This window comes from Rhinoderma darwinii, chromosome 1 (assembly GCF_050947455.1).
Source record: "Rhinoderma darwinii isolate aRhiDar2 chromosome 1, aRhiDar2.hap1, whole genome shotgun sequence".
NCBI lineage: Eukaryota > Metazoa > Chordata > Amphibia > Anura > Rhinodermatidae > Rhinoderma > Rhinoderma darwinii.
Window position 1 is genome coordinate 632,073,081 of NC_134687.1, and position 16,341 is coordinate 632,089,421.

General features: G+C 42.2%; 1 protein-coding gene across 1 annotated transcript in view; it reads left to right on the forward strand.

Moving 5' to 3' along the window:
- LOC142656882 (uncharacterized) overlaps positions 1 to 16,341 on the forward strand; it is a 73,800-nt gene that overhangs the window by 33,192 nt on the left and 24,267 nt on the right. Inside the window, 3 exon segments of the mRNA XM_075831887.1 lie at positions 1,358 to 1,509; positions 1,997 to 2,182; positions 2,267 to 2,390. Of these exon segments, the coding sequence (XP_075688002.1) occupies positions 1,432 to 1,509; positions 1,997 to 2,182; positions 2,267 to 2,390 (388 nt within the window). The 5' untranslated portion in view covers positions 1,358 to 1,431.

Consider the following 16,341-nt stretch of genomic DNA (forward strand, 5'->3'; position numbering starts at 1 on the left):
CTGTATGATCTACAGCGAGATGACGGATGGTAGCATTCTTTTTTGTTAAATAGCAACTCCCAGCATGCCCTAACCATCGTTCTGGCTATACTGGGAGCTGTTGTTTTATGTCGTACAAATTTATACAGCAGGGGTTAAACTGAATTTGCAAATGATCTCTGTACTGAACTGTATTTGTTCTAGTGCTGTATATATGTACGGAGCTCGGTTCTGTTGCTGCATATATGTACTGAGCTTGGTTCTGGGTCTGTATATTTGTACTGCGCTTGGTTCTGGGGCTGTATATATGTACTGAGCTTGGTTCTGTTGTGGTATATATGTACTGAGCTTTGTTCTGGTGTGGTATATATGTGCTGAGCTTGGTTCTGGTGTTATATATATGTGCTGAGCTTGGTTCTGGTGTTATATATATGTGCTGAGCTTGGTTCTGGTGTGGTATATATGTACTGAGCTTGGTTTTGGGGCTCTATATTTGTACTGAGCTTGGTTCTGGGACTGTATATATTTACATTCTCTTAAGGTAAAAGTAGATGTTAAAACGTTAAGGTAAATATATACAGTAAAAACGAAACCAAAAAACCATGGAGGAATCTCCGTTTTTTCCAATTCACCCATTATTTGGTTCTGGGTTTGTATATTTGTACTGAGCTTGGTTCTGGGGCTGTATATATGTACTGAGCTTGGTTCTAGTATGGTATATATGTACTGAGCTTTGTTCTGGTGTGGTATATATTTACTGAGCTTTGTTCTGTTGCTGCATATATGTACTGAACTTGGTTCTGGGTCTATATATGTACTGAGCTTGGTTCTGGTGATGTATATATGTATTGAGCTTGGTTCTGGGGCTGTATATATTTACATTCTCAAGGTAAAAGTAGTTGTTAAAATCTACTTTTACCTTAAGAGAAAGTAAATATATACAGTAAAAACTAAACCCCAAAAACCATGGAGGAATCTCAGTTTTTTCCAATTCACCCATTATATGGTACTTTAAAAGGTGCCAATAAAAGCTACAACTCCTCCCGAAAAAAAAATAATCCCTCACACACCACTCCATTGACTCAAAAATAAAAAAGTTATAAAGCTCCTGACCACTTTATTGTCTCAAAATATTCTGTTTTTTCTCTTCTGTATGGCTCATTCTGCTTTTACATTTGATTCAAAACCGTTCCAGATCTGTGTCCGCCTAAACAGAAATCTGCAATTCTAAACGGTACAGCGTCTTCAAAGTGCTGACTTTAGAGTTCGGGGGGGGGGGGGGCGCAGACCCATGGTACCCTTAATCCGCTTCTTGTTCTGTATTTCACACATAATGTTGTCTGCTGTATGATTTCCATCTTCTCCTTTCTTCATGAAGACGTCTGCAGTACTAGATCCTCCAGTTTTCTTATCTCCTCCGCAACGTTCCTTCTCCTGAATGACCCACCAACGATGGACAAGGACAGGAATGAGATGAGCAGAAGAATATTAGACTTCACCTTGGAGATCATCTACCTGTTGAGTGGAGAGGTAAACTTTTCTACATTAGAGAACAAGTCACACATAGGGAAGGGACAATACATAATAGGAAGTAATAGGAAGACTCCAGTCTCTTGTATAACAGCGTCCAGACCTTCCAAGTGACATCAAGAAGCCAACAGCAGAAAAGCTGAAGATCAGCCACCAATATGGTCAGTTATGTATCATATCACCAATGCAGCAATAGTAATGTTGTAGAGCAATGAGAATGACAAGTAGGAGGATCAGGATGACATCTGTATAGAAACATAGAAGATGACGGCAGGAGGAGAGCACATGGTCCATCTAGTCGCCCCAATATTATTTCCTTTTAAGTTTTGGTCCCGTTCTATTTTCTCAATGTCTTTTTGTAGGTGAGGTCTCCAATATTACAGATGTGGGGTCACTAGAGCTCTATACAGTGGGGTCACAATCTCCCTCTTTCTACTGAGTGGGGAATACAGTGTTAAGTTCGCTAAATGTCTCTCTCCATACACAGGAGTACACAATAGTGAAGAAGACATCGGGTGACTGTACGACTCCCATCATCCATGAGTCAGGAGGATGGAGCAGTAGTCTGAGCCCCATCACAGAGCCTCCCCCTCACTCCCGTATACATGAGAAGAACAATAAGAAGAAGATCTTAGAACTGATCTACAAGATGACTGAGCTGCTGACTGGAGAGGTGACACTGCTGGGAATGCTGGGAAATTCTACAGTAACAGCACTGGAGGTGTCTGGGTAATGACTGTATCATTGTGTGTGTCAGGTTCCTATAAGGTGTCAGGATGTCACTGTCTATTTCTCCATGGAGGAGTGGGAGTATCTAGAAGGACACAAGGATCTGTACGAGGAGGTCATGATGGAAAACTACTGGCCACTATTATCACAAGGTAAGCAGAGACCGATATATATATATGTGTGTGTGTGTGTGTCTATATATATATATATATATATATATATATATATATAGGCCATTACTGTGGGCACAGGCTGGACTAGCAGCCAATGTTGAAGTCTTAATACTGTCATGTGCAGTACATATACACGTGTGTGCAATGACATGTAATGTAGGAGCTCCACAATTTTGGCTCTTTTCACCTCACGTTAGAGCCCCAAGTTTCCTGTATATGTCCAACAAATCCAACAAATGTCCAGCGCTCCACTCACTAAACAGGTTACTAAAGAGTGTCCTTTGGCATAAATGAATCCAGGAGCAGTATACTGTACGACCGCAGTAAAGTGAGGAGTACCGTCCTGTGCTGTATGTAATGCGCTCGTTGCCGCCGGTCTCCCCTCCTGGATTCCTCTCTCAGTAACTTGTAAACTCTTTTGCAGAAACGGAGGGTTTTGACGTGGGCAGGTTTTGAACACTAAACTTCAGCTACATAACGACATTCTGGGGGCTTAGTGGCTCCAAACCTACTGACAGGTTCCCTTCTAAATGCTGCCAAGTCTGTGAGTCCTGCTACCCCCCACCTACACAGAATGATTGACCGTTTTTCCTTAGTTATCCTGCTCATAAAATCGGAGGGTGTGACAGACCTTCCTGATGGGGCCAAAGCCTGAGCACCAAACACATGTTCCTTGCTTTACCGCCTGTCCCTGCAGAACATGTAAGGAGTGATGCTGGAAGGAATTAATATTGGCCCCCCACAGACATTGAGATCACCTGCTGCAAATCTGTGATGTGGGGGCTATTACTTTACACATCTGTTCACATTTGTGGGAAGGAACAAGAAAATCATATTCTGTGACATGCCACTCATTTGCAGTGTGGAGGATGGGCAGTCGTATGAGGTATGTTACTGCCAGTGTGCTAAGCTGGTCATACACATTAGATGTCTATCAGCTGGACCCCCTGATTTTCTAATATATGGCAACCTCCCAACTCTTCCCTGACGACAGTTGTTCTGGGCGAGAAGGATCGTCCTGTGGAATTTCAACATGCCAGACACTTTTGTTAGTAGATAAGCCGCTGTCAAGAGGAGTCTGGCAGTGGCTTTCTCCCTTCTCCCTATTGAAGACACATACACACGCCTCCGAGCGTTCATGTATAAGGAGGAGGTGAGGAACGATGGTTCACGTGACCGCTATCTAGAGTGTATGGCTGGCTTTAGGCTAGTAGTTCACAAAAGTAAGAACCTCTGCAGGTCTCAAATAATGGCTGCAAATAATTTAAGCAAAAATTGTCTCCTTAAAATCCACTGGATGCTCCTTCATCGTTATGGCCACAATTGGGTTATATTTCAGCATAGGAGAATGGCGCAATAAACAGATGCTCTATAACCACTTGCTGCACCATGACGACACCATACATCATGGCGCGGAGGAGACGTATGGATCGCGCTCACGGGCAGAGCCCACTCCCTACGGCTGCTATCACCATCACCATAAACATATTAACCTGCAGAATAAAATGAATATGTAATTTTTTTCCAGACGGTGGACGGCAGGACACACGGAACACAAAAAAAATAATGAAAGATTTGTAGTTTTTTTTTCCAATTGTGCCCCACAAATAATTACTTTTCAGTTTCCCAGTACATTATATGGTACATTAAATAGTTCTATTAAAAACGACAACATGTCCCACAAAAAGTAAGCCCTCATATGACTATGTTGATGGAAAAATAAAAGAAGTTGGGGAGGAATAGATGAAAAAACTAAAAATTGCTCCGGTACCAAGGGGCTAAAATAGCGATTATCCACAGATAATGTAGATTATACAACCCCAGTTGGCTTCTTATGGGAGAGGTTGGAACATTTTTAATAGACTATACAGAGCAGATTGTTGTCCACTGGTGGTAGCACAGAGAAATACACAAGGTTTATTATAAAGCACGAAAAACTACAGGACCAATTAAAAAGTGGTGGACAGTAAACTTAACTTTAACAACCAGTGCCAGGCAGCTGCTGCCAAAGCAAATAAAATTAGGGGATGCATCAAAAGAGGCTCATGACAAGAACATAGTTTTGTTTCTATACAAATCACTAGTCAATATTCCACGTGTGGTCTGTGCATAATTTTGGGAAGCTGTGTATAAGAAGGACACGGCTGAACTACAACAGGTGCAGAGGAGGGCGACCAAGGTAGTTAAAGAGGCTCTGTCACCACATTATAAGTGCCCTATCTCCTACATAAGGAGATGGGCGCTATAATGTAGGTGACAGTAATGCTTTTTATTTAAAAAAAACTATCTATTTTCACAACGTTAGGAGCGATTTTGGTTTATGCTAATGAGCTTTCTTAATGCCCAAATGGGCGTATTTTTACTTTCAACCAAGTGGGCGTTGTACAGAGAAGTGTATGATGCTGACCAATCGGCATCATGCACTCCTCTCCATTCATTCACACTGCACTAGCGATATAGTTATATCGCTATGTGCAGCCTCATACACAAGCCCTAACATTACTACAGTGTCCAGATAATGAATACACATGACCATCCAGCCTGGACGTCATGTGTACTCAGAATCCTGACACTTCTGAATCTTTTTTGTGAGATTCCGGCAAGTGAAACCAAATCTCGTGAGATTACGGAGCTAAACGAGATTTGGTTTCACTTGCCGGAATCTCACAAAAAAGATTCAGAAGTGTCAGGATTCTGAGTACACATGACGTCCAGGCTGGATGGTCATGTGTATTCATTATCTGGACACTGTAGTAATGTTAGGGTTTGTGTATGTAGCTGCACATAGTGATATATCTATCGCTGGTGCAGTGTAAATGAATGGAGAGGAGTGCATGATGCCGATTGGTCAGCATCATACACTCCTCTGTACAACGCCCACTTGGTCGAAAGTAAAAATACGCCCACTTGGGCATTAAGAAAGCTCATTAGCATAAACCAAAATCGCTCCTAACGTTGTGAAAATAGATCGTTTTTTTAAATAAAAAGCATTACTGTTACCTACATTACAGCGCCCATCTCCTTATGTAGGAGACAGGGCATTTATAATGTGGTGACAGAGCCTCTTTAAGGAAATGGGTGGATTGCAGTGCCAAGAAAGGTCATTAAACTTGGGGCTATTCAGTTTAGAAAATAAGACTGCTTAGGGGCGATCTGATTACTATGTATAAATATTAGTGCAGAGATCTTTTTAATGATCTTCTTACAGCTGTAACAAGGACAAGGGGGCATCCTCTACCTCTCGAGGAAAAAAGGTTTCTATGCCAACATAGGTGGGGATTCTTTACTTAAGAGCAGTGAGACTTTGGAACTCTCTAGCACAGGATGTTGTGATTGTTGGTTCATTAAGCAAGTTCAAGGAGGTCCAGGACGCCTTTCTTATAAATATTAAAAAGTGCCTCCAGTTATACTAAAATTATATAGAAAAACTATTATAGTGCAGGATTGTGCCAATGATCGTCTTTTTAAATGACTTGTATTAATATTTTTGCTACTAACTACACATAGACTGCCCATAGTCCACGCTTCCGGCTGCTCGTAGCTCTGCATTAGAGGTCACATTACATTGTACAGCGCTGGTGGCTGTTCTGGATATGGGAGCCATGGAGACCAGTAGGACGCTCTGTCTCCTAATGCAGTGTTATAAGCAGCTGGCAACACAGACTATGGGTGGTCCGTGCTGTAGTTTGAAGCAATAATGGTAATACAAGTAAATTACAATTATTGGCACATTCCTGCACAATAATAGTTTTCCTATATAATGTCATTATAACCAGAAGTACTCTTTAACATTACAAGTCATGAGTACTAGATTCTGTATTTGTTGAAATCTCATCCACATTGCTGCTACTGTAATACGTTGCAGATTTTCTGCAATGAAATCCTTGGCAGAAAATCTGCTGCTAATCCACCCCGTGTGCACATACCCTTATAGAGGTTGTGGCAGGAACGAAATTGCACATAAAAGTACTCCTTATTTGAAGCTAATACTTTTCGCCATTGGAAGTATTTAAAAAATATATATGCATCCCGAGTTATTGAACTTACAAGCTCCGACTGGCACCCCCTGCTGTTTCTTCATGTGGGTCCATTCACGTCATTCTAGTTATGCTTTCAAGAGGACACGCATGCGCAGTAAAACACTGTGTCGCCAGATCTATCTTTGAACTATCAGCGCACTGATTCCACTCCTGTTATAAGGTTCTCTCTTGTACTCCGCTTTTCCACTGCCGAGAAAGCAGAGATTGCACAGGAGAGCCGGATCAGTTCCCCAGCTACTTTGCAGTATAGTCTGTCACTGCTCTGTGCACTCCGACCACTGCCTATTAGTGCGGCACCTGAGTCCGTTTCCAAGCTTATTATAGACCATCCCTTCTCTATGCCCTCCAGTCACTACGGTCGTTCCTGCACATGGTACACCCTCTGCCTTTGCACAGAGAGTGTACTAGCTTCAAATAAGGAGTACTTTTAGGGACACTTTCGTTAGTTGCACCACTCCTTTAAAGTGACACGTCCGAACTGGCTGCAGCGGTAGGTGATTAAAGACAGAAATAGTTCTGTCCTTAACCCCTTCCCGCATTTGGGTGTTACTGTACGCCCTTTTTAGTGGTGCCTTACCGCAAAAGGGTGTACAGTAACATCCTGAGAATGAAGCGGGCACAGGAGCTGTGCTCGTGCCATCTGCAGCGAGTGCCGGTTTTATTATCCAGAAGTTCTAGAGATGGGTCCGGCACACGATGTATTTCAAATTAAATTCTACTTTATTGGTATCAAATGTTAAAAAAAAAAAAATTAAATCCCGGGCACAGCGCCTACGTGTTTCGGACCTCTCGGTTCTTACTCCTAGCTACGCTGCTAATGTGAACGGTCTGATTTATAGATCAGATGTTGGAAAGACATGTGACCACGAAAGGAGGATTAACTCCCTTTAGATCATTAAACAGGTAATGCATGTATAACATCATTAGTCATGTGCAACCTATTTTAAATATCAGAATAGTGATTGCTAGCATAAATGGAAACCGTTCTATACAAGCAATCAGGCACGGATCGGGATGAGACTACATACTCATTACATAGGGGTTACATAAAATGATATTATATATGTGTCTAGAAACACATTCGAATATAAATGCAAGTATAACAGATTTTGTTAGGAAGTGCTACTTCTAACATTCCCGCTATTGGTATAGCATACAGGAGGGATGGCGAAGTGGCTGATTAATAGATATACACCAAATCGGTTCTATAATTTAAACCCTTGGGAAATCTTGTATCCATTTTAAGAATCCACATCGCTTTCCTGTTCAACAGAACTTTCCTCCAGTCTCCCCCCTCTCTTAGGTTTAAGTACCTTCTCTATTGGAATGATTCTAAAAGACATGACATTCCCATTTTGTGTGCTTCCAAAAAGTGTTTAGAAGCTATAATAAAATTGATAATAATAATCTTTATATAGCGCCAACATATTACGCAGCACTTTACAATTTAGAGGGAAAATAAACAGACAATATTAGACATCACATAGTGACAAAGCTAATTTACAATTCAGACAGGAGGATTGAGGACCCGGCTCGCAAGAGCTTACAATCTATGAGGAAATAAGGGAGACACAAAGTGTAACAGTGTTTGTTCTGTACAATGGTCCAGCCATCTTTTATACACATGGGGTAGTACACATAAAGCTGCGTGAGCCGGTCACCAGCCAGTATCCGTCTATGACGAACATGAAATGCAGTATGGTGCAAGGAGTGTGAAGGAATCTTATTCTGATGACTAGTGGGGCCAAGGAAAAGAGTCAGATTAGGGAATGTTATTGGCCTGTCCAAAAAAATGTGTTTTCAGGGCAAGTTTAAAACTGTATATATTGGGAATTAATCTGATTGTCTGTGGTAGCGCATTCCAGAGGACTGGTGCAGCACGAGAAAAATCTTGGAGACGGGAGTGGGAAGTTCGGATTATGGATGATTTCAATCTAAGGTAGTTGGCAGAACGTAGAGCGCGAGTAGGCTGGTAGACAGAGATGAGGGAGGAAATGTAAGGAGGTGCAGCACTGTGGAGAACTTTGTGGGTGAGAATAATACGTTTGAATTTAATTCTGAAGGGGATGGGCAACCAATGCAGTGACTGGCACAGGGTAGAGGCATTGGCAGGATGATCCTGGCTGCTGCATTGAGGATAGATTGGAGAGGGGAGAGTTTAGTGAGGGGAAGGCCGACTAATAATTAGTTACAGTAGTCAAGACGAGAGTGAATCAGAGCGACAATGAGAGTTTTGGTTGTTTCCTCAGTAAGAAAAGGCGGATTCTGGAGATGTTTTTGAGGTGGAAATGACAGGAGCGTGCAAGTGATTGAATAAAGTAAAGGAAACATCGGAGTCAAAACTAACCCTGAGACAGCGGGCGTGCTGCCGAGGAATTATGGCCACGCACTGAGATGGAGATATCAGGATTAGGTAGGTTAGTAGACGGTGGGAACACAAGGAGCTCTGTTTTAGAAAGATTCAATTTCAGATAGAGAGAGGACATGATGTTAGAGACAGTGGACAGACAATCACTGGTGTGTTGTTTTAAAGCAGGGGTGATGTCATGGGAAGAGGCATATAATTGGGTGTCATCAGCGTAGAGATGGTACTGGAAGCCAAATCTGCTGATAGTTTGTCCAATAGGCGCTGTGTAGAGAGAGGAGAGGAGCGGACCTAGGACTGATCCCTGAGGAATTCTGATAGCAAGGGGGAGTAGAGAATAAGTAGAACCAGCAAACGACACACTAAACGAGCGGTCAGGGAGATAGGAGGAAAACCAAGAGAGAGTTGTGTCTTTAAGGTCAATGAGTGGAGCATGTTAAGTAGGAGTTTGTGGTCTACAGTGTCAAAGGCTGCAGAGAGATTCAGAAGAATCAGAGAGTATTTACCGTCCGATTTAGCTGCCAAGAGATCATTTGAGACTTTAGTAAGAGCAGTCTCTGTGGAGTGTAGAGTGCGGAAACCAGATTGTAGTGGGTCTAGAATGGAGTTAGCAGAGAGATAGCGGATAATGCGGGAGTAGACCAAGCGTTCCAGGAGTTTGGAGATGAAGGGGAGATTAGGGACCGGCCAGTAGTTAGCAGCGCTCGATGGGTCAAGAATTGTTTTTTTCAGTAATTGGTTTAAAATGGCATGTTTAAAAGAGGAAAAGATACCAGAAGAAAGAGAGAGGTTAAAAATTTTAGTCTAGTGACAGCTGGGGAGAGGGGCTGGAGGAGGTGTATGGGGATAGGATCACTAGGGCAGGTAGTAGGACGAGAAGGAGAGGAGCCTAGAGACATTCTGTTATTGGGTCAAATTCTGAAAGTGAAGAAGAGGGAGTGCGGGAGGGAAGGGGATCGATGTTACTAGGGGACTGAGAGACAATATCATGCAGAATGTTGTTCATTTTAATTTTAAAATAAGAGGCCAGGTCTTCAGCACTGAGATCTGTGATTGGTGTCTGCACTTTAAGGGTATGTGCACACACACTAATTACGTCCGTAATTGACGGACGTATTTCGGCCGCAAGTCCCGGACCGATCACAGTGCAAGGAGCCGGGCTCCTAGCATCATACTTATGTACGACGCTAGGAGTCCCTGCCTTGCTGCAGGACAACTGTCCCGTAGTATAATCATGTTTACAGTACGGGACAGTTGCCTTCAGCGAGGCAGGGACTTCTAGCATCGTACATAAGTATGATGCTAGGAGCCCGGCTCCTTGCACTGTGTTCGGTCCGGGACTTGCGGCCGAAATACGTCCGTCAATTACGGACGTAATTAGTGTGTGTGCACATACCCTAAGACTAAGGAGGGACTGAAAATAATCGGAGGCGTTTTGGATTATTAGATAGTGTGGAGATGAGGGAGGTGAAATAGACTTGTATTTCTCTGTGTAGGGCAGAGTTGTAAGTTTTGAGCATAAATTTGTAATGGAGGAAATCTGCAGCCAAATGCGATTTTTCTCCACAGACATTCGGCACATCTCAAGCACCGCTGAAGAAAGCGGGATTAAGGCGTCGTCGTCTTTCTTGAGAGGTTCGGAGTGTAGAAGCGCTGCTTCTTCCAATGCATTTTTCGTTTCAATAATTTTTATTAGTTTTTGCAAGAAAATAAAACAGTATTGCATTCAACATTGCAATATCAGCAGTACAATAAATCATCTCTACATATAAAGCACGAGTTAATGCAGTCGTGATTGGAGAGACGTCATTATATCATAACAAAGTAAAAGAGAACAGGAATAAACCGACAAACAAAGAACATATAAGCCACACATATCACCTGAACAGATCGTCGTGTCCCATGTTGGGGAGACAAGACGATATTATGACTGCATGAACAATCATTTTACATGTTATAATATACACTGGATGACCATGGATTCCATATTAGTGAGAATTTGTGAAACGAGGAGTTACCCAGGGATACGATTTTTTCATATGCATAGGTCGTATTGATTAGTGTAATCAGTTCTCCTAATAGTGGAGCGGCGATCTCCTTCCAATGGCGGGTCACCACTAGTTTTGCCATGACCAAGATTTTGCAAATCAAACATCTTAAAGGTAAAGGAATTAAATCCATGTCTAGAGACAGGAGGGCTATCTGAGGGGACTGTGTAATATGACATTTAGAAACTGTGGACACAAGGGCAAAAACCTGAGACCAGTACTGGGTAAGTGTAGGACATGCCCACAGAGTATGATAAAGAGTGCCAGTGTGGCCACAGCTTCTCCAACATAGAGGAGATGATTCAGGGAACATTTTGTGTAATCTAGCTGGGGTGTAATACCACCTCAGCAAGGTTTTTATAGCCGCTTCTACATGTTGAATGCAGGGTAAGGCTTTGTGGATTAATTTAAACGCATATACCCCTGCCTCGTCAGAAAAAGAGCAGTTCAATTCTCTCTCCCAGGTCCTCATGGGATATGTTTTAGAGAAGAATGAGTGTGGGTGCAGTAAGTTATACACCGGTCTCAGACCCTTGCTACGTTTAGAAAGATACCCAAACATTTTAAAAAGACATACAGTGTCAAAATTATTATAAGTCTTGTCACAATTTCTAATCTGGAGGTATTTAAAGAAATCTGAAGCAGGGATGGAATATTGAGATGTGAGGTGTTCAAAGCTCACCAAGCAATTATCTTTAAACAGATGAGACGCATTAGTAATACCTTTCAGAGACCATGAAGACAGTAATAGATTGGGAACAATCATTGAGAAAATATCAATGGGGATGTATGACTTTAGTAGTGGGATTCGTTCAGTTGATGTGTGTTGCAAAAAAGACCAACATTGTAATGTCGCCTGAGTTAGAGGGGATAGTAAGTAAATCGACGGAATGTCCCAGAAGGTCAAAAACAAGGCGGTCTTTAAGCTTAACGGAGATATGTATGTGGATTCAATTTGGAGCCAATGAATATCTTGGTCATCATGCCACCAATCTGTAATTTGTGCCACTAGGGTGGCAATATAGTAGCTGTGTATCTTTGGGACACTCAGACCACCTAATGTTTTGTCACGAGACAGGATGTGTCGGGACACTCTGGGTTTACATCCCGACTAAACAAAGCGGGATAGGGTCTTTTGCGCCGCTACGAAGAACTTGGAGGGTAGACTGATTGGGAGGGTGCGGAATAGGTATAATAGTCTGGGTAAAAGGAGCATTTTGTATGCCGCTATGCGTCCTATCCACGACGTGTCATGTTGGAGGAGTCTATCCGATTCCACCTGGATAGCTTGAAGTAGAGGTTCGTAATTAACTTTGTATAGTTCACGGAAGGAGGGTGATATGGTAATGCCTAAGTATTGAATACCATCTACTCTCCAATCAAATGGGTATTTAGTTTTCAGAAAGTACAGTGTATCGGAGTTTAAATGTAGGGGTAACATCTAGGATTTCTGGGTGTTCAGCTTATAATAAGAGAGTTTACCAAATTATTTAATAACATCCATAACTGATTCAAGTGAACTAACAGGTTGGGAAAGGGACAAGATAATATCATCCGCATATAATGAGATAGTATGCATCCTGTTACCAATTCTTATACCATGAATTAAGCTATGTCTTTTGATGTGCTGAGCCAGGGGTTCCATAGGGAGGATAAAGATTATTGGGGACAGCGGACATTCTTGGCGGGTGCCGTTAGAAATATTAAGATCTTGGGAAAGGACCCCCGTTGGTGTACACTCTGGCCGATGGGGCAGAGTATAGAGCCCGTATAGCGGTTAAGATACCACCATCCAACCCCATTGTTTGAAGAGTCGAAAAAGCGTATGACCAATTTATTCGTTCGAACGCCTTTTCTGCATCCAGTGCTAACAGTGTCGCCGGCTCTTTGGATGTTTCGAGATGGTGTAATAAGTTCAAGACACGACGGGTATTGTCGGATGCCTGTCTGCCTTTGATGAAACCGACTTGGTCACTGCTTATTAGGGTGGCTAGCATAGGAGTTAATCTATTGACTATCAACTTTCATAGAGTTTGAGATCAGCGTTAAGCAGTGAGATAGGCCGGAAGTTTTGCGGAGCGTCTGTGGCTTTTCCTGGTTTGGGTAGTGTAACAATCAATGCCGATTTGGTTTTCCTTAGGGAAGGAACCACATGCCATGGCTTGTTGGAAAAATCTATTCAAATAGGGGACCAGTTGGGTAGCAAAGTTTTTATAATATAAGGTAGTAAGTCCGTCTGGACCGGGGGCTTTCCCCTGTGGAAGGGATTGTATAATTTTTAACATTTCCTGTTCCGTGATGGGGGCGTTTAGTGTCTGAAGTTGTATTGGGGAGAGACTGGGTAGTGAGGCCGATTTGAGAAAGCCCTGTATATCAGAGGGGACTGGCCGCTCAACAAAAGGGTCGTCACTAATATTATATAAGGAGGCGTAGTATTTACGAAATTGTTCAGCTATGTCTCTAGGATCAGTAATCTTGGCTTGAGACTGAGGGTTTAGAAGATACGGAATTCTAGACTTCTGATGCTGGAGTTTGATGCGTGCCGCTAGGAGTTTCCTTGCCTTATTATTTTGGGAATAATACTTCGCCTTAGTTTTCCTAAGGAAATTTTTCATATTCTGAAAGCAGGCACATTCTAAGACGTTGTCTGAGCAGTAGGAGTTGAGATGCTTGGGCGTCCGTGGGAGCGGCTTTGTTTTTTGTGTCTAAACCTCGGATTTCCTCCGTCAGGGCCGAGACTTCTGCTACCCTTTGTTTTTTGACCCTATGTCCCAGTCTGATAAAGGTGCCTCTTATGTAGGCCTTATGAGCATTCCATAAGGCTGAAATGCCTACGCCTGGTGTGTCTTTGGTTGCGAAGTACTCTGCCAGATCGGTCTCCACGGACTGTCTGTGTGTGGGGTGGGATAGAAGAAAAGGGCTTGTCCTCCACAAATATGTAGGCGGGGCATTATGTATTTCCTTAATAGTCAGGGTGAGAGGAGCGTGGTCTGACCAACCGACCTTCCATTGCATTTTTGAGCGTGTTCTTGTAATGTTTGGCGGCCAGATTGGGACAGGGGAGGGAAGAGATAGGGGAGAGAAGGTTGTGGTCTGAGAGCTGGAGAGGAGAGTTAATAAAGTCAGAAACTGAGCAGAGACGGAAGAAGACCAGATCAAGCGAATGCACTTCTTCATGTGAAGGAGAGTTAGTAAGTTTTGACAGACCTAGGGAGGAGGTTAAAGATAGAAACTGGGAGGCAGATGGGGAGATTGGTTTATCAATGGGGATGTTGAAGTCACCCATGATGAGAGTGGGTGTTTCAGAGGATAGAAATTGTGGAAGCCAGGCAGCAAAATTATCCAGGAATTGGTGGGGTGAGCCTGGGGGGGGGGGGGGCGGTAGACAACTGCCACTCTGAGAGAAAAAGGGTGAAAGAGTCTGAGGATGTGGACCTTCAAAGGAGGGGAATGTGAGTGAGGGGACAGGGGTAATGACCTGGAAAGTGCAGTGTGGTGAAAGAACTATACCTGTCAGACAGGTGAAGCCATGTTTCTGTAAGAGCCAGGAGGTTGAGAGAGTTAGAGAGGAATAAATCATGAATAAAGGTGAGTTTGTTGCACACGGACCGAGAATTCCAGAGCGCACAGTTAAAAAAGACAGGAGAAGACATACAAGAAATGTTGAGGAGATTTGCAGGGTTTCTATGTGAGTTAGATAAGTTGTTGAGCTTGGCAGAAGAAAAGGGAAGACCAGGGTTGGGAGAGATGTCCCCTGCAGATAGTAGCAGGAGAATGGAGAGAGACAGCAGATGGTTCTGTGGATTATATGAGCGACCTTTGTGTTGAGCAGTGGGATGAGATGGGTTAAGGTGATTCAGCAAAGTGAATAGTGCATGGGAGATGTACATGGGCGAGGGAAGGAGAGAGGAACTTGTGGACAGAATTTACTAAGGGGCGAAGTGGGCGGTAGGATTGTAAACCAACAACCGCTACAATGATGAGTGAGGCAGCAAATATGTTGTGATGGTTTGGTCGTAGGAATCAGAGAAAAATTCTATAGCAGTAATTATAATGTATGCAAGTTTGTTTCTTTAGTACACACAGCTTACCTGTCACTTTCCCTGTCTAACTGCCATGTATAACTGCCAGGACACTTTGCCAATATGACACTTAGACAGAGATGACTTCTGCCCACATGCCACCCCTGCACGAGCTCCAGAGACATTACGTTTTTTTGTGTGGTATATATCCGTCAAATGCTCTCCAATGCGTCTTTTTAAGGGACTCGTTGAACAACCAATATATTGTAATCTGCATGTATCGCATTGTATAAATTAGATTACATATGTTGTGTTACAATTGATGAACGTTTTTATATTATATTATTGATTATTCGCATAAGATAGAAAATAAATCGTATTACGCACATTTGTGTGAACCGTGTATTGTGAGCCAGCCTGTATCAATATCGATGCGTCCGTAAAAGTCTGAACTATTGCAATATAGTGTTATTTAATGCGCACGGTGAAGGCCGTAAAAAATAAAAATTGTAAACCGCCAAAATCTCAGTTTTTTAGTCACCTTAGCTCTCAGATTTTTTTTAATAAAAAGTGGTCAAAAAGTCATATGTACCAACAAATTGTGCCAATAAAAACTACAGCTCGACCCGCAAAAAATAAGCCCTCTGAAAAAACTCTGAAAGAAAAAAAGTCTAATAAAAGGGGGGAGGGGGGAAGAAGGGAGTGTTCTTGCCATCTCTGTATGAGACCGATAAATTACCTTCTTATTAGGAATAAAGATATAAAGTGGATCAATTATGTAGGACAGTATTACTATTTTTCGTTCCATTTGTTAAAATACAAACTAAATATGTAAAAGTTATAGTCTTTCTCCACACACCTCAATTTTATTCACCCTGTGGATAAAATCCTCTGTCGCGCACTCAAATCTTTCTCCCTGCAATTATTGTTATATCTGCCATATACTATTTGTAAATTGTGTCATAAACCCAACTAATCTTCCCTTGATAATATATAATCTTATACTCTGGAGGGAAAAATTGTGCTGGTGGGCATAATATGTGTTTCTATTGACTAATTGAGACCATTAGGGGTTAAACTGTGATATTTGTAAATCCAGTATGCTTCCCTATTTTTTCGTTGGGAAAATCTATTGTTTGCAGTACTTGGTATCTGTTCTAGGGGTGTGAAAGTCACCTCAAAATTTCCCCCGTGCTGCTTATGTAAATGCCTGGATACGCTATGCTTAAGTTATTTGTATCAGATCTGTGTTTTTTGATCCTAGTTTTTAGTGGCTGTATTGTCCTGCCTATATATTGAAGGCCACAGTTGCAGGTAGTAGTAGGTAAATGACAAAATTAGTGGCACAGTTCAGAAATTTTGTTATAGGAAAAACTTATTTTGTTATATTACACTTGGATGTTAGTGTCCTATGATTTATAGAATCACAGCACATGCATCTAGATGTATTGCATT